Source organism: Gopherus evgoodei, chromosome 4 (assembly GCF_007399415.2).
Source record: "Gopherus evgoodei ecotype Sinaloan lineage chromosome 4, rGopEvg1_v1.p, whole genome shotgun sequence".
In the NCBI taxonomy this organism is placed as follows: domain Eukaryota; kingdom Metazoa; phylum Chordata; order Testudines; family Testudinidae; genus Gopherus; species Gopherus evgoodei.
This window is the reverse complement of record NC_044325.1, coordinates 109,910,283-109,933,186: the sequence shown is the minus strand read 5'-3', so window position 1 is coordinate 109,933,186 and position 22,904 is coordinate 109,910,283. Positions and strand designations below refer to the sequence as shown.

Sequence of the window (22,904 nt, the reverse complement as noted above, 5' to 3'; positions counted from 1 at the left end):
GCATCCAAATCCTATAGGAAGTTTTGAAAAATCTCAGCCTTAATATGTTTAGAGATTTGCCTTTGAAAATGAACTTAGACTGTCACTCTCTCTGGTTCCTAAAACCCCTGATCCATGCAGCAGCGATTCCCTTTAGGCAATAGAGACTTTGCTGATCTTGATTGTGTTCTAGGCCCCGATTCAGCAAAGGACTCCGAGCATATGCATCGTTACATACGTGCTTGAGCACTTTACTGAACATGGATGGACTTGACTATGTGAGTGAAGTGCTTTGCGAACTAGGGCCCTAGTGAGCAATTAAAGATATCTGCAACTTATTTTTTAAAACATTTCTAGGAAGTGCTGAAAATTCTGAGAATTTATGGCACTTGCTGATCAAGAAGGGATCAAACAGCATTCAGAATAATCAGGGGTGGCTCTAGACATTTCGCTGCCCCAAGCACGGTGACATGCCACGGGGGGACTCTGCTGGTTGCCGGTCCCGCAGCTCCAGTGGCTCCAGTGGCATGCCTGCGGAGGGTCTTCTGGTTCCGTGGCTTCACTGACCCTATGCAGGCATGCCGCCCTCCCGGCCACCGGCAGAGCGCCCCGTGCGGCATGCCGCCCCAAGCACGCGCTTGGCATGCTGGGGTCTGGAGCTGCCCCTGAGAATAATAAGGGCTTGAGCCTGCTCCCACTGATGTTCTGCACAGGCCTGAAGAGCTGTGCATACAACTTACTGCATCACTGTGGGGAAAGCTTTCCCAAAAGTTCAATACATGTCTTCTGTTGGTTCAGTACCTGTGTTTACCTTGTATTGTGCCTCTGTAAAAATCCTGTCAGCAGGGTTTGCGTGAATGTGGCAAAATGTGTTATCTTTAAACCACTTGATTTTATTGCTGTATTTAAAATATTTCCTTCAGTGATACGCTAACCAAGCGAACTGACGTTCTTTTTTAAAATGCTGCTGGTCATCATTAAATAGAGCAATAAACTTAAGCATTTTGAGCATAACATGACTGTTAGTTTTATGTAAAACTTACCAGCTATCCTAACTCTCCTTGCTACCAACTTTTTATGAGTGACATTATAAATCTAATTACCCCCCATCTAATGACCCTTTCTTAGAAACAAGCACCGCTGATGGTCTGAATGGCATTGTAAGTGGAAACTGCCCCCTCTCAATAATGTTTTAAGATGTTTGGTGCCGTTCAGTGTCAAACCAAGTAAGTGAAGAAAATGACATGTTTTTGCACCATTTATGTCATATGTCAAATAAAGAATATTTGTTGCTGAAGAATAGTGATGTGAGTATGGGTCAGTAGCTGAATCGAAACATTTGTCACTTTTCTGAGAATTCCTAGTAGAGAATCATCCCACAGCAAACAAAGTAGAAACTACTATAAATAGTGGTCCGTAAGATCAACACACAGGCTTAGATGCTCAGCTGCTGTAAATCAGTGTAGCTCCATGGACATCAACTTAAGGAAGACTAGCCTGCTGCTCACTCCCATTTTGCATTAGTAGCATGCTCTGAGGGGCTCTTGAAAATGTATGGCCAGTTTCACCAGTGCATTCTCATGGCTTTGCATCCATTCATTGATACAAAGCAGCCATAAACCTGGCTTAACTGATTGGTTCAAATGGCTTTACAGCTGCTTTGCATCACCACAGACACAGCATTCTAGTTACTCACACTCAAAATGTTCAAATGCCTTGTGAGATGTTATTTTGTTTTACCAAGTTGGCACTAATTAACATCATTCACATATTTCTCTCTCCGTTTATAGAGTTTAAGAACGAAGGGACTATTAGATCATCTTGTCTCACCTCTTGTGACCGTATGTGATCTTATATGTAGTTTTAGTAAGCATTTCAATATAGCAGAGGAAGGAGAGCTTCTGTATAGGGAAAGGTGTTTAGAATGGGCGGGATTACTTCTTTCCTGCTACTTAATAGGTTTAAATCTTTAGCTGCCCTGCTAAGGACGGGGGAACTAAGCTGATAGTGGGCACTACCACTTTCATTATTGGAGACTCTTTATCTAGTGAAAAAACACAGGCCTAGCACACTTTTACCTCCCCTCTCCACAAAGCTCAGCAGATGATCCTATACCAGAGACCTCAGTGTCTGTAGTGCAAAGTGTTTTCCATAGGACCACAACAAATTCCTGTGTCTAGTGTGTGATTCATAGATTCATAGACTCTAGGACTGGAAGGGACCTCGAGAGGTCATCGAGTCCTGTCCCCTGCCCTCATGGCAGGACCAAATACTGTCTAGACCATCCCTGATAGACATTTATCTAACCTACTCTTAAATATCTCCAGAGATGGAGATTCCACAACCTCCCTAGGCAATTTATTCCAGTGTTTAACTACCCTGACAGTTAGGAACTTTTTCCTAATGTCCAACCTAAATCTCCCTTGCTGCAGTTTAAGCCCATTGCTTCTTGTTCTATCATTAGAGGCTAAGGTGAACAAGTTTTCTCCCTCCTCCAGTGTGGTTTCATAACACACCAAAAATTATTTTTCTCAGCATAATCAGCTATAGTCTTCCTTCTGTCTTGTCATGTGAACAGTTCCATGCCTCACCGTGTGAAACGTGCTGTGAATAGGGCATCATGATTGGTAGTGAGGAGAGATCTGTGTTGTGCTTGTCACTCTCTCATTGACTTGCTATGTGACTTTGGGCAAACCACATCTCTTGCTTCAGTCCCCCCTAGCAGTAGAATGAGAGTGATGATGCTTCCCATCTTTTAAGTGCTTTGAGATCAACAGATGAAAAGTGCTATGTAAGAGCTAGACATTCCCATTATTATTGTTGTTATATGACCGAGCTTAACTCTTAGGCCACATCTACACTACCTGCCGGATCAGAGAGTAGTAATCAATCTATCGGGGATCGATTTATCGTGTCTCATCTAGACACGATAAATCGATCCCCAAATCGATACCCGTACTCCACCTTGGCAGGAGGAATAAGCAGAGTCGACGGGGGAGCCGCGGCAGTCGACTTGCCGCCGTGAGGACAGCCAGGTAAGTCGAACTAAGATACTTCGACTTCAGCTACTCAAATAGCATAGCTGAAGTCGCGTATCTTAGATCGATCCGCCCCCCACCCCATGTAGACCTTAAACACATTCAGAATCAGGGTCTAAGTATTGTGTTTATTCTTATTCTGGCAAACTATTCAAAAAATACTCTTGTCAGTCACCTAAGAGCACTCCGAACTCCGGCCAAGATTTTCAAAACTAACTATGAACTTTGGATGCCTTAATTTTTAGGTGCCCAGTCTGAGCATTTCCTGAAAATCAGGCACCTTTAGTATCTCTCAAGTTGGGCACCCAAAATCACTAGACACTTTTGCAAATCTTGGCCATAGCTGGTGAATATACTGTGGTGAAGTGGCTCCAGTTATTTTGGGATTTATTCCTACACATCAGATATTTATTTAGAGTAAAATGTTTGGGATTGAAGAGGTCAGAAAACAGCAGCTTTATCCAATTCAGTACCCTGCAGTTTCAGGTAGAGACAGGAGAGGGAGCAGAGGGACTGTGTAACTTGCACATGGACAGTCTTATGAGGTGCATGTCTGAATCTGGATTGGGTTCTAAGAATGAGAACTGGGATTTCGATGTTATGGCTGGTGACAATTTTATCAGGGAGGGATGTTAAACAGAAAATGAGAGGTTAAATTTACAACTTCTTAATCATAACTATTGGTGTTTTTAAGTGAAACTAATATTTTGTATTTTTACTTGGAAAAAAAATTAAAGCATATTTTCTGTGAGGTTAAACTCTCTTCCCCACCCTGCCAGTCCTAAATATATGTATGTAATTTCTGACATCAGTGATGGTAAATGCAAGTATATGGTAATAAGGGGCAGCTCAGGATTCCCAGAGAGAGAAGTAGTTTTGCAGCATTCAAGAGAGAATTAGAAATGCAAGTGAGTGAAAGTAACATTTGCAGCTGTACTTATGAAGGCAAAGCATTCTAAGGGCTGACAGTCCTCATGCTTCAGTGTGCACCTGATTGCCTTCTGAGGTCAGGAAGGCATTCTTCCCCTACCCCAGACAGTTGAATGCATTATACTGCGGTACAAGGTGGTGGTCACTTTCCTCACAGACTCCGGATACATTAGTACAATAGACTCCACATTCCAAATGGAATTCAGCAGCTTGGTGTGAAGTTCACTTCCATGTAGATGGCCTACACAGGCCATGTACGGTACATCTACTCTGGAATAGAAAACTTGCGGCACAGTTGCAGCTGGCCCAGGTCAACTGACTTGGGTTTGGGCTGTGGGGCTAAAAATTGTTATGTAGACATTTGGTCTTAGGCTGGAGCCTTGGCTCTGGACCCTCCCCGATCCCAAGGTCCCAGAGCTCAGGCTCCAGCCCAAGCCCAAACATCTATATTGTAATTTTACAGCCCTGCAGCCCAAGCCCTGCAAGCCAGAGTCTGCTGACCTGGGCCGACCACAGGTGTTTAATATCTGTGTAGCCACACCCTTAAGGACTACAAAGGCTACTTAGGATTATGTCCATTTTCTTGTTGGGAAACCTGAGAAGCAAAAAGAGGTTAAGTGACTTATACAGAGCTATGCAGCAAGTTAGTTTCAGTGCTGGCAGTATGGCTTATAGTATCTACAAGAAAGCTCCTATGTTGATAAACTGCTGTACAAAGCCCGAAGATGGATAGAATGCCAGTATCCTGACTTCCAGTCCTTTGTTCTCTCCAACCATGTTGCTCAGGTGCTGCTTTTCTTTGTCTCATTTCTCTCAGGCTTCTCAGAATGCAAACAAGGAACCACACTGCACCATTATTATTCTAAAATGTTCATTGTCACCATTTTCTGGGAATCGTTCTTGCCCTCTAGAGTGTGTCTTGCCAGTGCCCTCCTGATGTGATCAGTTTCCTCTGCTTCCCGCTTAACTTCAGCACATCTTTGAGTCCATGGGACAGAGAATTCCTGTAGCAGCATGTCTTATTACAAAGATTTCTCCTTTGAGAAGCTGTAATGCTTCCCTGAGTCAAAGTTTTATTATTATGTCTGACTTGAGTTCCTCTGGTCCCAGTGGCAGCTGCATGTCTTCTGCTTTCTTCTTATAAGGCAAAGGCTTTTTGCAGCAGTATTTCTCTCCAGGGATCAAAAGGAAAGAATCCTGCACAGCCCCTCCTGCTCTAGTCCTTCTTCTTTGCATACTTAAATTGTGTGCCCCTGGACTGTGCATATGAAAATCAGATGGAAGAATTGAGAAGAAGCTCTGGCATATTGGTAGATGTCTGTAGAGCAAAGGAAAGGGTAGCTTAGTGGGGGTTCTTACATTGTAGGGTGACCAGATGTCCTGATTTTATAGGGACAGTCCAGATTTTGGGTTTTTTTCTTATACAGGGACCTATTATCCCCCCGTCCCAATTTTTTTACACTTGCTGTCTGGTCACCCTATTATACTGCCCATATAGGAGGGAGAAGAAGTGGAGGGAATGTGTTGGAGTAGTTAGAGCAGAGGACTTAGAAGTCAGGTGACTGGGGGGCTCTATTTCTAGATTTTATACAATGTTCCAGATTTTTCAAAGATAGGTAACTAAATATGCATTTAGGCACCTAATTAAGTAGCCTGAATGTTTAGGTACTGAGTGCCTAGTGCTCCTATTGGTTTACTCTTCTGCAGAATGGGGGAAATCATCCTTACCACAGCTCACATGGGTGTGCTGGGGCTTAATTAATTAGATCTTTCCATGAGCTTTGCTCTGTCCTCTACAGACAAAGGACTGCTGCTGTAGTGACTTAATGGGGCCTGCAGCTGTCATGAAAATAATTCAAGGAAAAAGCAGAGCTTTGCAGCCACAGCTATAATGCGTACAGTAGGGGTCCCCAGGGGGTGGAGCATTTCACAATTTTAATTCTCATTCTGCCTTTAAATATGACCTGAAACTTTTTTTTTTTTTTAAAGAGAGACAAATCTGCAATATTTTTCAGCTAACTATCCTCGGGTGGTTGGTTGGTTCGTTTGCTTCAGGGTGTGACCATACACCAGGAGATGGATCCTTATTGCCCTGTCCTAACATGGTAGCTGAGAATTCCCCTTGCCTCCCAGGGGTGGTAAAGCTGGCTCTCCCTTCCCTGGCTGGTAGACTCCTCTACCTGGTAGACAGCTCCTAGCGACTAGGAGGAGTGGAAAAGATGGAGAGAACAGTATTTAAATAGGATTGTGAAACAAACATGAAGGGATGGTATTAATCTTGTCTGTTTCTATCTACCTTGGTTGCTTGTTTCTGCTTTGGAATTTTGAAGGGGCAGAATGTGAAAAGTCATGTCTTAAGGGATTTATTAGTAGCAAGCAACAAATACTACCATAGACATTTGAAACCAGGACCAATGCAGTTTACATGCTACTCCATTTTGATAAAGGCATCTGTGTTAGTAGGAACACCAGGTTCCAGAGGAGTGAGGGAAAATTTACAGAGCTGAGCTTCTATAGTAATTGAATCCCATTTTTATCCAGCAAACACTACTGTGGGTGTTAAATTATGCCCGGCATATGGCTCTTTTGTGCTCTATGGAAAAATACACATTGTTTCAGTTTCTGTATATTTCTTTATTGGGTTTTTTTTTAATCTTCTCTTTCTGCTAGGATATTAGAAATCATCACATAGTTGTATATTCCATGAATTTCCCATTTGAAAGCTTTGGAGGTTTTGCATGCAAGTCATTTCTCTCTGATGACCTTTGGAAACCAACTAGTGATGGAGATTTCTTTGCATTCAGGTCTTCATTTTGCTAGGCTCCTATACTTTTTAAAAGTAATGGTGGATTATTTCCCAGAGTCATCCTGGGCCAGACTCAGCTCTCATTTACACCTAGCATAAATCCAGGGTAATCAGTTTAACTGCACTTTGAATGGCCATGAAATGAAGATAAACTATGTGTGGTCGGTACTTCAGCCATGGCACAAACAAGAGGTCTAGTCTGAATCCTTTGGAATGGAAAGTGCTATATAAATTTAAGGTGGAGTTGTTGTTGCTGTTATGCATTTATTATTTTAGCATTACTTTATGTCAAATAATATGAAAGCGCTGAATGGTCAGATCATGCTACCTTTACTCATGCTGAGAAGTACCCTGTTCTGTGAGAACTCCCATTGATTTCAGCAGGACTATTCCTTCAGTAAAGTACTACTCCACATGGAAGGATGGCAGAATCTAGAGTTTATTGCTGAATATAAAAGGGTAGATTTTCAAAAAAGCTCAGTACCCTTTTCAAAAGAGCTCTGTTCCCATTTGGAAACTTAAGTGATCAGATTTGTGAACAACAGAGACTGCTAGGTGTTGAGCATTTTTAAAAAAAATCTGGCCTTTTCATTTAGGTTGTTTGATGAGTGCTGAGCTTTTTTGAAAATCAGGTCTCTTACTAAGGTGCCTTAACAGAAGCTCTTGGGTGCTGAATTCTTTTGAAAATCTGACCCTAAATGTTTTATATTTGAAAACAAACAAAATAAAACAGTTAAGTTGAATATAAAAAAGTACCTGAGCTTGGTCAAGATCTTGAAATCACACCCTGATATATCTTGAGAAAAGCTGCAAGAAGCCACCTCTTTGACCTTCAGACAAGTTATTCTTGTTATATAGTCATCCTTGCCCTTAAGATTTTATCATTCTATTCCTCCAAGCATGTGAAACTGCTGAAGTCAGTGTAATGAATGTAACTACATAGCCCACAAGAGGCCAGTGTGTATTTAAAGTTTGAACTGCTTAGATCCATATTTGTCCTGTGCTGAGGGACCCAGCTGTCTTCCTGAGACTGCAGCTGTCTACTGTGCTTCCCATCAGCCAAAGGATACAGAAGGATCCACTGATGGTCTGAAAACTCATAGTAGGGCTCAACCAGGATCGTGACAGCTTGAAGAGAAGGTAAACTTTACATGAATAAATATTGCCTATAATGTTAAATCACTGGATATTCAGTAAATTTCTCTTCTGTGGGTATCTGGGGTGGAAAAGTGTTTTCTGACATGTTTTTAGCTTTACTTTAATTTTTGTTTTGTTCACTGTTTTGGGGTGGGAGGATTGACAGTTAAAAACCAATGAACCTCATGAAATACCACCTTGAAGCACCATTGCTGGAGGCATTTAAAACTAGTCTCAAAACACTGTAGAAAATACACTGTAAGGAATAATCCTACACTAGCTTGAGGATGGACTAGACAACCTTTTCCATCTTGATCTTCAGCAACTGGCACAAAATTACCATTCTTCACACCAAATCTTTGTCATATGTACTTTAATGGTGTTGACCATCCATTTCTCAAGACCCAACTTTACTTGCAGATATTTAATAAGATGCAATCAAAATAAATATGACGTAGTAATCACATAAGAAAGAACAGGTGAATATCACCTCTGTGTGGTGGGGTCACCCAATTTATATATGTTCTCCGTGATTTCTCTCTGCCCCTGAGGGGAAAAGATTTGCCTACACTGTCATTTTGTATTCTTTCTTGCTCAAAGACCTAGGTACAAATTGGACCCTGGTGTTGGGCAGCAATACATGACAGTAAATGACGTATCTTTAAAGTCCAATATTTTGGGCCTTTGAAGCTCATGCTAGTCCCACAGGGAAGCAAGTAATCTCTAATGGTATAAAACTCTGTGCAAAGTAGCAGACCTTAAGCAATGATGTTTTTATGTATAGAAGAGTTGTCGCTGGCCCAGGATTGAAACTTGCTTCTTCTTTGGCTCAGGCAAGGGTAATTTGGAGAGAGAGGCAATTCCACATTTGGGAGGAGAGGAAGAAGCATTCCTGTGGAGGTTGATTTTTAAACAATGGCAACTGTGTGAAGTTGCTTAGGGTTTCGAAATCTTAGAGTAAGTCCCAAGCCATATGGCTTACGGGGCAGAGGAGCAGGTGAGGTGATCAAAGGAGTGTGATAAATACATTTCTTCCATTAGCACTTGCTTCCAGCATAGGTGCTGACACCTTGGGTGCTCTGGGGCTGTAGCACTCACCAGCCACAGCTGTTGGGCGGCACTCCCCAGTCAGCTGTTTGTAGGCTCAGGGAAGGGGTTGGGGGAAGGCGGAGAGCAGCAGGGGTCTTGGGGAGGGAGCAGAGTGGTGGCGGGTCTCAGGACGGAGTAGGGGTGAAAAAGTAAAAGTCAGCACCTATGGCTTCCAGTGTAAGTCAGAGCAAAATGTGGTTCTTCCCAGTGTGTTTGGTATTAGAAAGAATTTCCCCTCTCCTGTCCTTTGCCCAGTCCCACCCATGACCATCACCTGTGCCAAAAAATATCGTATGCAGGGAGGAAAGGATGAGAGAAGAACAAGAGAGGTGAGGGGAAGAAAGACATTTAAGGTGGTCTGTGAAAGCAGAAATCTTCCTTCACCTCCCTCTTAGCAAGCTTATTGTTTCCAAATAGTCACAACTTTTTCAAATCCTATCAGTAAGATGAGGTCTGAGTGGAACAGAGAAGACCACAGGGATCGCGGGAACTCTGGGGATGTACTGGGACTGGAACTGTACCTCCCCACCTGTCCTCTACCCACAAGGAGCCAAGGGAAACTTCCCTCCAGTACAGACATGGGGATGCTAAACTGGCCTCCCCCGTACACCCTGGTTTAGGGAATGGGTTGGGAGGGGGCATGTCAGTGATAGGATGAGGATTCACTCTTAGCATATGATGCTATGGAGATTCTGGACTGTGAGGCAGCCCATGGGAGGCCGCCATAAATTAGAACACCCCTGGAGAGGCTCTCATTTATGCAGGGAGCCATTTTATCCCCACTGGCAGCCCAGAATCTCATGCTGTGGTGGGGTATATAAATCCCACACTAGAACTGAAGTGGTTATGGAGCAGTTCTGGTCCCAGCAGGGACCCTGCCCCTTCCCCCCAACCTTCAGAGCGTACTGCCGCTGGAGGAAGGATCTTAAAGGGAATCCAGCAATGGGGCAGACGGGGCAACAGAATATATATACCCTGACAGCTCCTGACCCAAGCTGCCACAGAAGCCTCTACTGGGGAGCAAGGGACTACCAGCGGCGCCCAGCTGGGCTGAAGGATCAGTTACCCTTTTCCCCCACTGCTACTTTAAGTTGGACTTTGAGACTGCAGAGAGGTGGATGGTAGAAAGCAGCTCAGCAAGGCAGTCTTGGGGCACTCCCTGGTGCCTGTCTTAGTTTGCTTCTCATAGTGCCCTGGGTCAAAGCCTGGTGGAGTGGAAGGCCTGGACTCCACTTCCAACCCCCCAGATAGGAGCATAAACCTCACTTCCACCCCTCCCAGGTGTAAAGAGAAGATAGACATGCTGAAAGCCTCGTGGCAAGGATAAGCCATCTATGCAGGCCAAGTGATACAGAGTGAGGGTCCTTCCCAGTTGTAAGGATGCAAGGCCCTCTACAGTTCACTGGACAATGCTACCCAAAGAGTTTGAATTGATGACCCAGACAGAGGGCTGAGTTGCCACACCCACTGCTAGATGAGTTGCTGTCAGGTGGCATCAAAGACTGAGAGGAGGAAATTTGAGTGCCCAATAACATAACCACTAGGCGATGCCACCGATAAGACTGGCCTTCGGTCACAACTAGTTGCTTAGAGGCAGCATCAGCGACCAAGGGGAAATTGAGAGCCCAATGACCTCATCACTAGGCGACATCACCAATAAGCCTGTCCTCTGGTCACACACAGTCATAAAGGTGGCTTAAAGTTCCCCTTCCCCATGGATTTTGCCTTCTGCCCTGCATCCCCTGGAGGTGTAACACATAATCTCAACCCACATCAGACCAGGTCCTTGTTCCAGGAAAGCTGGGTGAGAGGAGATCAGGTTCCAGATGACGGTTCTCTGCTCTGACATGATTCTTTAATGCCACAAGCGTGTGTCAGGGACTCATGGATCTATGTTCTAGTCTTTGTTGTATATCAGTTGCCAAAGAGGACTTTTAACACTAGGGAAACAAAACGTTAAGGAGTTAACGGTACCCAGTCTTTGAGCAAGCAGAAGGAGAGTCAAGCATCCTTTCCACTCCTACAGTGCACTGGATGGGCATGACCAATACCCATTGTGATTGCACTAGTGCAAGGGTTACTGGGTTCTAACACTGCTGTTGGTATGAGTATAGCTAGTAGGAGCAGAAAGAGGGTTTGGCCTCCTCCCCCGGCCCTGCTGAGGAAGAAGTGAATACTGCACACTGTTCCAGGGTAGCACAGTGGGTATGCTTCTGACATGCTCCTTTCAGAGGTGAGGTGCCTGCCTGAGACACACTGCTTCCTGCAGCTCTACCTAAGGCATATGGACCTGCCTGTCCCCTGCTGCAGGCTGTGGGATGCACCCAGAGTCAAACTTTCTGCTCTGGGCCTTGCTTAGGGAATTTCTGTCCCTCCTTCTCTGATTCACTCTTTAAAATTAGTGGGTTAAAAAACTCTGAGTAAAATTGAATGAATGGGCATCAGGGATCTGCTCCTGCTCCCGCTCCCGTGCACATCAGTGGCAAAGCTCCTATTGACTTTCATGGTGTAAAATGAGGGCATAAGTGTCTAATTACACTGAACTGTCTTTGTTTCAGTGAGTGGGCTTCAGTGAGAAGACTCCGGTTAGTAAGTGCTAGGTACATGAGTGAAGGTTGCAGGGACTCACCCTAAAACCTTTTAATAAATGATCAGAGCTGATGCAGTGCAGAATATTTTATGGGCACAGCCAGCTCCTCAGCTGGTGTAGGTCGATCTAGCTGAAAACAGCAATTACGCTGGTTTACACCAGTTGAGAGCCAGTCGTCAAACAATAAATAGCTAAAAGCACTCAGTGAGGGGAACAGAGAAGGGCACAAGCTCTGGCAGGTCATGTGTATAAGTATGAGAAGTCAGACCAAGAAGGAATTTGAAGAGCAGCTGGCTAAAGACATTAAAAACTAACAACAAGAAAAAAGTAAATATATCAGAAGCAGGAAGCCTGCCAAAGAGTCAGTGGGGCCACTGGACAATCAAGGTGCTAAAAGAGCACTCAAGAACAAGGCTGTTGTGGAGAAGCTAAATTAATTTTTTACATCAGTCTTTACTGCAGAGGATGTGACAGAGGGCCCCACACCTGAGCCCTTCTTTTTAGGTGACAAATTCTGAGGAACTGTCCCAGACTGAGATATCAGTAGAGGAGGTTTGGGAACAAACTGATAAATTAAACAGTAATAAGTCACCAGGACCAGATGGTATTCACCCAAGAGCTGTGAAGGAACTCAGATATGAAATTGCCAAACTACTAACTGTGATATGTAGCCTATTGCTTAAATCAGTCTCTGTACCAGCTGGCTGGAGGGTAGATCATATAGTGCCTATTTTTAAAAAAGGCTCCAGAGGTGATCCTGGCAATTAAAGACCAATAAGTCTAACTTCAGTACCAGGGAAATTGGTTGTAACTATAAGAAAATACATAATTATCACACTCATAAGCTCAATATGTTGGGGAAGAGTCAACAGGGCTTTTATCAAGGGAAAACATGCCTCGCCAATCTATTAATATTCTTTGAGGATATCAACAAGCATGTGGACAAGGGTGATCCAGTTAATATCTTTTAGGAAGCCTTTGACAAGATCCCTCACCAAAACGTCTTTAGCAAACTAAGCAGTTGTGGGATAAGAGAGAAGGTCCTCTCATGGATCAGTAACTGGTTAACGGATGGAAACAAAGAGCAGGAATAAATAGTCAGTTTTCACAATGGAAAGAGGTAAATAGCGGGGTCCCCCATGGACCTGTACTGTACTATTCAACATATTTATAAATAATCTGGAAAAAGGGATACAGTAAGGTAGAAAATTTGCAGGTGATGATACTAAGTTACTCAAGATAGTTAAGTCCAAAGCCAACGGTGAAGAATTACAAAGGGATCTCACTAAACTGGGTGATGGGCAACAAAATGGCAGGAGAAATTCAGTGTTGATAAGTGCAAAGTAATTCATATTGGAAAACATAATCCCAAATTTAAATAGAAAATGATGAGGTCTAAATTAGCTGTTACCACTCAAGAAAGAAATCTTGGAGGATTCCTGGATAGTTCTCTGAAAACATCCTCTCAATGTGCAGCAGCAGTCAAAAAAGCTAACAGAATGTGAGAAACCATTAGAAAAGGGAGAGATGATAGGACAGAAATTATCATGCCACTATATACATCCATTGTATATCTACACCTCGAATGCTGTGTGCAGTTATGATAGCCACAACTCAATGAGGATATATTAGAAATGGAAAAGGTGCAGAGAAGGGCAATGAAAATGGTGAAGGGTGTAGAAGAGTTTTTGTCTGAGGAGAGATGAAAAAACTCGGACTGTTCAATTTAGAAAAGAGATGAATAAGGAGAGAGATGATAGAGGACTCTAAAATTATGAATGATATGAAGAAAGTGAATAAAGAAATTGTATTTACCCATTCACATAACACAAGTACCTGGGGGTCACTTGATGAAATTAATAGGCAGCAGGTTTAAAACAAATGAAAGGAACAACTCACGGTCATCCTGTGGAATTTGTTTCCATAGGATGCTGTGAAGACCAAATGTATATGTAGGTTAAAAAAAGAATTAAATAAATTCATGGAGGATAGGTCTGTCAATGGCTGTTAGCTAACATGGTCAGAGATGCAACCCCAGGTTCTGGGTGTCCCTAAACCTCCAACTACCAGAAGGTGGGATTGAACAACAGGGGATGGATCACTCAAAATTGCCCTGTTTTGTTCATTCCCACTGAAGCATCTGGCAGGGCTTTGGAGCGGAGCCCGGAGCTGGAGCGAACCAGTAGATTTTTGCCCGGAGCTGGAGCGGAGCCGGACTGGAGCAATTCAAAAATTTGATTGTTCCAAATCCCTGGCATCTGGCACTGGCCACTGTCAGAAACAGGATATTGGGCTAGATCAGTGGCTCTCAATCTTTCCAGACTACTGTACCCCTTTCAGGAGTCTGATTTGTCTTGTGTACCTCAAGTTTCACCTCTCTTAAAATCTGCTTGCTTACAAAATCAAATACAAAAATACAAAAGTGTCACAGCATGCTATTTCTGAAAAATTGCTTACTTTCTCATTTTTACCATATAATTATAAAATAAATCAACTGAAATATACTTTCAATATATAAGTATATAAATATTGTACTTAGCTATCAGTGTATAGGACATAGAGCAATATAAACAGCTCATTGTATGAAATTTTAACTAGTGCTTTTTTATGTAGCCTGTCGTAAAACTAGGCAAATATCTAGCTGAGTTCATGTAGCCCCATGGGTACATATACCCCTGGTTGAGAGCCACTGGACCAGATGGACTATTGGTCTGAGCCAGTATAGCCATTCTTACATTCACTAATTTTGATCAAAAAGGCAGCATCTTGGAGCCTTCTGAAATGCATAATTTCAAAATCTTATCTTTTTAGCTCTTGGGTTAATAAGTGCTGAAATTGTTGTTCTGTGATAGTCCACCATAAAACATGATCCTTATTTGCTGAAAAAATACAAGTGCAGACATGGCACTGGAAGGCTTTATGTCTGAGTGGATCAGCTAGGCATGTTTTTTTTTTAATTCTGAATTCCATTCTGTCTCCCCTTTCTCCCCACCAAAGTTCACACACATACTGAGAGGTGCAGAAGTAAAGATATTTTCATCATGGCAACCACAGTCATGCAAATGGAAACCATGGTCCAGCAACATCACTCCATTAAAGTCTCCAGCTCCCAGATGCAACATATGTCTCAGACCACCAAGATTGTGGGAGGCAAGTATCTTTTCAGTCTCTGGAAGCTGATACAACCTCAAAGGGTATTGTCATGGCTTTTAGATTATAAATCTGGCTAACATAAAGAGTGGTCTTTCTTTGTAATGCTTGCATTTCTGACTGCATGGAAGAAGATCGTTGATCCAAATCAGTCCATGGACCAGGCTAGATATCACAGGCAAAAAACAGGCCTTAGGAGGCTAAAACCCAGTGCAAAGTGCATGACAACTGCAGTTATTGAAACCTCTTCAAGGGACTTATCTTTTGATAAGCAAGTTTTCTAACTAAGGTACTTATATAGCCCTCATTTTCATAGTATATGAGTGCCTCACAATATATGATGTATTTATCTTCACAACAACCTTTGTGATGTAGGGAATTGCTATTATAACCATTTTACAGATGGGGAACTAAGTCTCAGAGAGACTAAGTGACTTGTCCAAAATCATACAGAAAGTCTGTGGTGAAGCAGGATCTCAAGTCCCCAGGCTAGTGCCCCGTGCACTGAGCCATCCTTCTATCAGGGTTTCAGCTGATCTAAATAATTTTCAATACAATTAATGGACATTGGGGAGCCTTCCCTCACAACAAACAAACACCTCAAAAGCCACATTTCTGTTCCTCCTGACTAATATATTTTTCTTCTAATAGAGGAAGTTGTTTCTAGGAAATCTTCTACCACTGTGGAGTCCTTCAGCATGGTGACACGCTCCTTTGAGATCCCTTTAGGAGAAAGCATCCCTGAATTTGTGGAGAAGCCTCATCCACTGACAGCCCCTGAGGGTAAGCAGCACCCCATTCCACTGTAAAGTCACCTCATTACCAGGACACTAATGATATAATGTTTCAAAACAGGTGTCTGAAATGGACACACCAAACCTGCACATGTGGATGCAAACAGGGCATTGCATGTGCAAAACATGTAGTTGAACACACAAAATGGGTAACTGTTAGGGTTGTCAAACGATTAAAGATATTAATCACTATTAATCACGTGATTAAAAATTGTGATTAATCGCACTGTTAAACATTAATAGAATACCGTTTATTTAAATATTTTTGGATGTTTTCTGCATTTTCAAATAAATTTATTTCAATTATAACAGAGAATACAACGTGTACAGTGCTCACGTTATATTTATTTTTCATTACAAGTATTTGCACTGCAAAAAATAAAAGAAAAAATATTTTTCAGTTCACATAATACAAGTACTGTAATGCAATCACTTTATCATGAAAATTGAACTTACAAATGTAGAATTATGTACCAAAAAAACCTGCATTCAAAAATAAAAGTGTAAAATTTTAGAGGCTACAAGTCCACTCAGTCCTCCTTCAGCCAATCACTCAGACAAACAAGTTTGTTTACATTTGCAGGAGATAATACTACCCGCTTCTTATTTATAATGTCACCTTAAAGTGAGAACAGGCATTCGCATGGCACTGTTGTAGCTGGCATCACAAGATATTTATGTACCAGATGCACTAAAGATTCATATGTTCCTTCATGCTTCAACCACCATTCCAGGGGACATGCGTCCATGCTGATGACGGGTTCTGCTCAACAACAGTGCAAAGCAGTGTGGAGCGACACACGTTCATTTTCATTATCTGAGTCAGATGCCACCATCAGAAGCTGTTTTTTTTCTTCTTTTTTGGTGGTTTGGATTCTGTAGTTTCTGCATAAGAGCATTGCTCTTTTAAGACTTCTGTTTAGCATATCCGCCACCTAAATACCTTGCAATGCTGGCTACACAAGTGCCTAGTAAATGCCTGTTCTCACTTTCTGTGACATTGTAAATAAGAAGAGGTCAGCATTATCTCCTGTAAATGTAGACTAACTTGTTTGTGTCTTAGTGATTGGCTGAAAAAGAAGTAGGACTGAGTGGACTTGTAGGCTCTGAAGTTTTACATTGTTTTGGTTTTGTAACAAAAAAATCTACATTTGTAAGTTGCATTTTCACGACAGAGATTGGACTACAGTACTTGTATGAGGTGAATTGAAAAATACTGTTTCTTTTGTTTATCATTTTTACAGTGCAAATATTTATAATAAAAAATATACACTTTGATTTCAGTCACAACACAGAATACAATATATATGAAAATGTAGAAAAACATCCAAAATATTTTATACATTTCAATTGGTATTCTATTGTTCAACAGTGTGATTAAAACTGTGATTAATCGCGATTAATTTTTTTAATCACCATTAATTTTTTTGACTCAATCACGTGAGTTAACTGCGATTAATCGACAGCCCTAGTAACTGTGCATGCAAATGCCTGATTTCATTTGCAAATGCCTGCCCTGTGTACTCATCCATTTGGTCAGGTATATATCAACTATTTATTTTTAGGGCCTTGGCCTGCGCACATTGAAGTATATGGCAAAACTCCCGTTGACCAAAGGTGCAGATCAGTCCTTAGTGAGAGCCAATTAATCATGCCTGCCTTCCTCAGGCAAGCCTCCCATCTGGGGAAGTTTTGCCTACGTATGGCCAGCAGAACATGGCCCTTGTAAATAAACATGTAAATAAATAAGTTCTCCAGTCATCCATAGTGTCTTTCCAGGAAAAGCGGAGTATACAAGATATGAATGTCCAACGTAAAACCAAAAGAAAGACTTTTCAAGTCTTCAGTTCCCATCTTTCACATAAAGGGGACAATCCCATTTTTACCTTTTCCTAAAAGTGCAGATCACTTTTAATGAGCCAGTATAACCGCCGGTATAACTCCACTGGAATCAATATAATTACATTAATCTGACCTTTTCCAAAAAGGAAAAGTGGTTGTACTGTTAAGATGACCCCAAGTAATTTAAGTGAATGTAGAGTAACTACATAATGGATAAATGTTGTTCCTTTTCAATTCCTCGCTCTAATATTTCTCCTCCTTGAATTTCAGGAGACAAAGCAGTATTTCGAGCTAAAGTGAAAGGTAACCCCAAGCCCAATGTAACATGGAAAAGAGAAAGTGGGATACCAATAAAAGAAGGTTCAAAAATGTTTTTTGATAGTATCAATAAGGAGTTTGTGCTAAAGGTAATGTATGTCTTTCACTATTTTTGGCTTGTAATTGATTATGTTATCATTATCTCCATAAAAAAGCACTACAGCATTCTTCAGCAATGGTCTAAGATTCTGTAGTTTGCCATAGTGCTGCTGTAGGATTTGCGGGGATTGCTTCCGATGTACAAATGATGACATTCAGCCCTGTACTGAGCACAGGGCCTTGATCATGAGCACAGTCCATTTTCTATGGTACTTATTTGTACTGGGTCTAGCACTCTGGGGCCGTCATTTTTCATTGGGGTTGCCAGGCACTACTGTAATGGAAATGATGATACTAAATAATGCCGGTGGACCACTTATGTCCCATTTCAGCCCTATTTCATATTTGAGGTCATTTGCAACAAAAGTTCTGCCCTTATGTCCACCTTCCTGCATCTCTCCCATCAGCTCTGTTCTTGACCCTATCCTAATTCATATCATCTTCAAGGCAGTCCGTTATGCTCACCAGCCTGCCAGCTGATGTATCCTAAGCTCCTTCCCTGTACTCCTCCATAAAGCTCCATCGTGAAAACCCATCTATTCCATGGGCCTCAAACCCAGTAGCTGTCCTGTTCTTTGTTGGATGCTGTCCATGCATGGTTTGGGTTACATTCATCTCTGCGCAAAGGGCCAGCCTAAAGGACAGACCAGGGAAGAAACACAACTATTTTTGCTGATAATATATCCCATTTCAGGGCAAGAATCTCTAAATATAGGACCTGATCCAAAGCTTATTATAGTAAATTTAAAGACTCCCTGCCCCAGATTCTTAAAGGTTATTAGGCACCTAAGCTCCACTGACTTCAGCAGGTTTTGGATCAGGTCACTAGTGCTTGACCTTAATTTCCGTAATCGCTTGAATAGGGGGTTGCAGGATTGGGCTCCAAGGTTCTCCCTCAAGGGTTTCTATTGTCAACAGATGATTTCATAAACTCGTGGAAAAATAGGGTTTAAAAATAAATACATAATGGAATTCCTGAGTCCACTTGAATACATTTGAGCCACTAACACATGGACAAAGAGGACGAAAATGTTTCTTCTTCCAGCTGGAATCCCTCACCGCGGATGATGCTGATAACTACAAGTGCATTGTTTCCAATGACCATGCTGATATTATCTACACTGTGTCCTTGATTGTGACTGAAAGTAAGTGCCTGGAGTCCAGCTTGATTAATAACTAGACTAATCAATTAAAAATGAGATTTGGAAGGATCCAATTAGCTCCTTTTAGGAATGTCAGTGAATGATGCTAATGCTTACTTACAAGTGAGTTTTCACTACCAGGTGAGGAAAAAACTACCCTGGCGTACTACTTTTTATTTCTGCAAGATGTAATGACTGTAGTAGTCGAGATTTAGCAATCAAATCAGGATATTTGACATTTTAATATTTCACAGCTTTCTTGCTATCTAATTTCTATCTGTGATACTTATCTCCCTGCTGCCCCGTTACCATATTGTCTGAGTGCCTCACAATCTATGATGCATTTATCCCCACAATATCCAAAAGAGGTAGGGAAATGCTATTAACTGAGGCACACAGAGACTAAGTAACCTGCCCAAGGTCACACAGGAAGTCTGTAGTGAAACAAGAAACTGAAATTGGTTCTCTTGAGCTTGCAGATAGTATTCTAACCACAGGGCCATCCTTCCTCTCAGAGCAGGAGTGAGATTCACCCCACACAGAGGGTTCACACAAGGTCTAAGAAGGTTTGAGGTGGTGCAGAGGACTTGTGGGGGTCTCTGAACTGGAGGAAATTTCACCTCAAGCACTAAAAAGCAGGCGGATCCCAACATATCTACTGTCCAGTTGGGCCATCAGGTGCACCTTTAAACTCCTCCACTTCACCTCTGGTGTGTTCCTGTGCACTGCACTGGGACCCTTGTTAGACTTTCTGTAGACACACTTGTCATTTTGTTCATTTTGATTATTAACGATGAGAATTTTCCCATCATTTTCGGGTGGTGGGAAAGTGATGCTTACTGACATATACCTGTGAAAGGCCAACATTTGCATGGCAAACATCTTGCACTGCCATATGGGAGTTCTGGGTTTGGCAATGAGTTCAGCACTCTCCTTGTCTCAGTCCTTCCCTTCCCCAAGGGTAAGAGTGACACGGGGCTTTTGGTTAGCTCCATTTTATTCTTATGTTGGCTTGTCAAGACGCAGCGAGGAGATGTAGTAGCCCCAGAGCCCTGACAAAGCACACACAGCTGGCACTACTAGGAACCAAGCATTTCACACAAAGCTGTAACTTCCACGGAGCATCTTACCTCAGAAAAGGCTGTACGGTCATACCCTCAGAGGAGCAACAGCATTTCCCCTCCACTACACAGTTTGACCAGTGGATCCACCTAGTTACGTATCGACAGCCCATTCCGTGCCTCATACTGCATACTTGTAGACAGCTGCTGTCAAGCACTGCTCTGTAGAACAGGTTTGGGATGGTGCTCAGATCTCCCTGCATGGCGTTTTCATGTCTTAGGCCTGTCCAGCAGCTTTTGAGACTTGCTGCAGGGCATCAAAGCCAAGGAATCCCTCATGGTGTTATTTTTGTTGTTGTTTATTATTATGCTTCAGCTGACTGAATACAGTTGTTTGCTTTGGGATTTTCTAATTTTTTTTCAGGTCAAGAAAAATTGGATTTCAAAAAAATGCTTAAAAAAAGGTGAGGAGTTTTATCTCTGGGGGATTTATGTATTAGTTCTTTATTTTTATTTCTATATTTCAAAAAGCTGAGTGGGTGCTGAGAGACACTAGGCTGTTTCTACAGAGCCACTTTACAGAGCAGAACAACAGTACAAGCAGTGCAGGGAACTGCTCATGGCTCCCGGCTTTGGGACTGCCATGTTCAGAGTCAGTAACTCACAGGTCAGCCCGCTTTTGCCCTCTGGTCTCAGCACTAGAGGAGAAGGCAACTCCCAGCAGATTCTATGACAGCGGTGCCAGGGAATTCTCCCCTCCCTCCTTCCAGCAGTAGAGGAGACTAATTTCCTGCCCCTTTATCCCACAAGCGGGGAGCCCCATTCTTGTTTGGAATCCTACCAATAGGAAGTCTGGCCCTACAGCTTCCACAGGCAGGAGCCTTGTTACATCCAAAGCTGTAGAGGTGAGAGAAGCTTTCATCACTTTGAAATACACCCTGAATTATATGGGGTCTATGCACAGGGGCCCTCCTGCTCCAAAGAAGAAAGCGAAGAAGGTGACTGATGAGAAGGAAATGCTTGAAATACTCTCCAAAGTGCCGAAAAAGGACTTTGAGAAGGTCTGCATGGAATACGGCTTCACCGACTTCCGTGGGCTCCTTAAGAAGCTAAAGGAGATGAAGAAGAAAGTGGAGGTTGAGGTTAGTAATGCCGTCAGCTTTCAGAACACCTTGAACATACATTTCTATTTTTGTGTCTCTAATGAACAACACTCCTACGCATAAACCACACTACAGTAATGGCCTTCAGAGGCAGCATTGCTAAACACTTTACAGAGAGTCAGCTGTAAACCAAGGAGAAAAGGATTTCATTAGAGATGGGCCTGGAAGAAAATCCAAATCCAAACAAATTAGCAGGGAGAGGGCAGTTCAAAATCTAAAACTGGATCCACATCCAAGTTTTGAATCTGGTCCTCTGGCTTGGATTTTCAAAGGGGCATAAAGTTATTAGGTGTCCAAATCCCACTGAAATTCAGTGAGGGGAATGTGCCTTCAGCCCCTTAGAAAATAATGAATGCTGTAAGAAGAATTTTCATTGTAACAAAAGACTCCACTTGCTCAGCCAGAAGCTTTCCATACTATTGTTTATTATCTGTATTATGACAGCACCTTGAGATTTTATCCAAGATCAGGGCCCTATTGTGCTAGGTGCTGTAAAACATAGACAGAACTTGCTCTAAAGCATTACCATCCAAATAGAGAAGGGAGCCAAGGGAAATATTAACATCCCATTTGCAGATGGAGAGCTGACACACAGAAAAATTAAATGACATGCCCAAGATCATACAAGGAGTCTGTGGCAGAGCCAGGAATTGAACCTAGCTCTGCTGTGTTCCTATTCAAGTGCCTTAATCCCAAGGTCATTCTTGCTCTCTACATGCACAAAAAACAGTACCAGATGTCCAGAAGATGGAAACTGTTGCTTTTTGATTATCACAAATTTCAAGAACTAATACAAAATAAAAATAATAGTAAAAAAATCTATTAGTAATGGGAACAAAGATCTAGTCCACTTTGAGTTGTGGGAAGTAATACAGATTTCTGTTATATTTCTTCATACACTGATCTTGCAGGCAGTCAAAGTTCTAAAACCTCTTGAAGATGTCTCAGCTAAAGTGGATTCCACAGCTATATTTGACACCATTCTGGAACTGAGGGACCCCAATACTAAGATGACATGGTATAAGGTAACCTCCCATATTTCCTTTGGTTTGACTAACATAGGTGGAGGTACTGAGATTCAATCTGCCAGTGTTACTTAACTGAGGGCTTAGCTATTCTAGCTACACGTTCACTTGTGGGTGGGGAAAGGTGGTAAAAATGCTCTGTATTATTCAGTGTCCTGTCTGACAGGGTCTGTTTGAGGGGTGTACAACTAGTCCTACTCCTTCCTTTTGCTTTAGGTAAAGACACTGGAGTGCTACATCTTTGGTAAAGAATCTCTCTAGCACAGATTCCCCTATCTTGGTTTCTTTTCTTTTCAATTTTTAGAAATCCCTCCAACTGCTGACCCTCCATTTATTTTGCCTGCAATCATGATAGGCCAACTAACTCCTGATGTTTTACACAGTCCGCACAAAACCACAGCGAAGTCAGTGCCAACTAAGGACTAAGCAAAAATGAAGGGCCAGATTCTGGTGTCCTTTCTCTCATTGAATGGTACTTTACATCGCAAGTCAGTGCACTGATTTCAGTGAGACAATTTACGAAGTCAGATACAATGGGAATAAGAACACCAGAATATAGCCCTGAGTTACTGTGAGTTAAAGATGCCATGTTCTCGGTCACAATAATTACCCCTCTCAGCACTACATAATGTATTTTTCTAGTAGCCTATTACAGCCTCTGAAAGGCTGGCCTGCCTGGGCAAAGCATCATTGCTGATCACTGATTTCTATCTGAAACTAGCCAGTGGGCACGTAGATTGA

The 22,904-nt window shown here is 42.3% G+C and overlaps 1 protein-coding gene across 1 annotated transcript in view; it reads left to right on the top strand.

Moving 5' to 3' along the window:
- IGSF22 (immunoglobulin superfamily member 22) overlaps window positions 1-22,904 on the top strand; it is a 201,510-nt gene that overhangs the window by 139,986 nt on the left and 38,620 nt on the right. Inside the window, 9 exon segments of the mRNA XM_030560544.1 lie at window positions 7,770-7,893; window positions 12,603-12,609; window positions 14,567-14,719; window positions 15,371-15,502; window positions 17,626-17,762; window positions 18,818-18,917; window positions 20,400-20,439; window positions 20,940-21,117; window positions 22,050-22,163. Of these exon segments, the coding sequence (XP_030416404.1) occupies window positions 7,770-7,893; window positions 12,603-12,609; window positions 14,567-14,719; window positions 15,371-15,502; window positions 17,626-17,762; window positions 18,818-18,917; window positions 20,400-20,439; window positions 20,940-21,117; window positions 22,050-22,163 (985 nt within the window).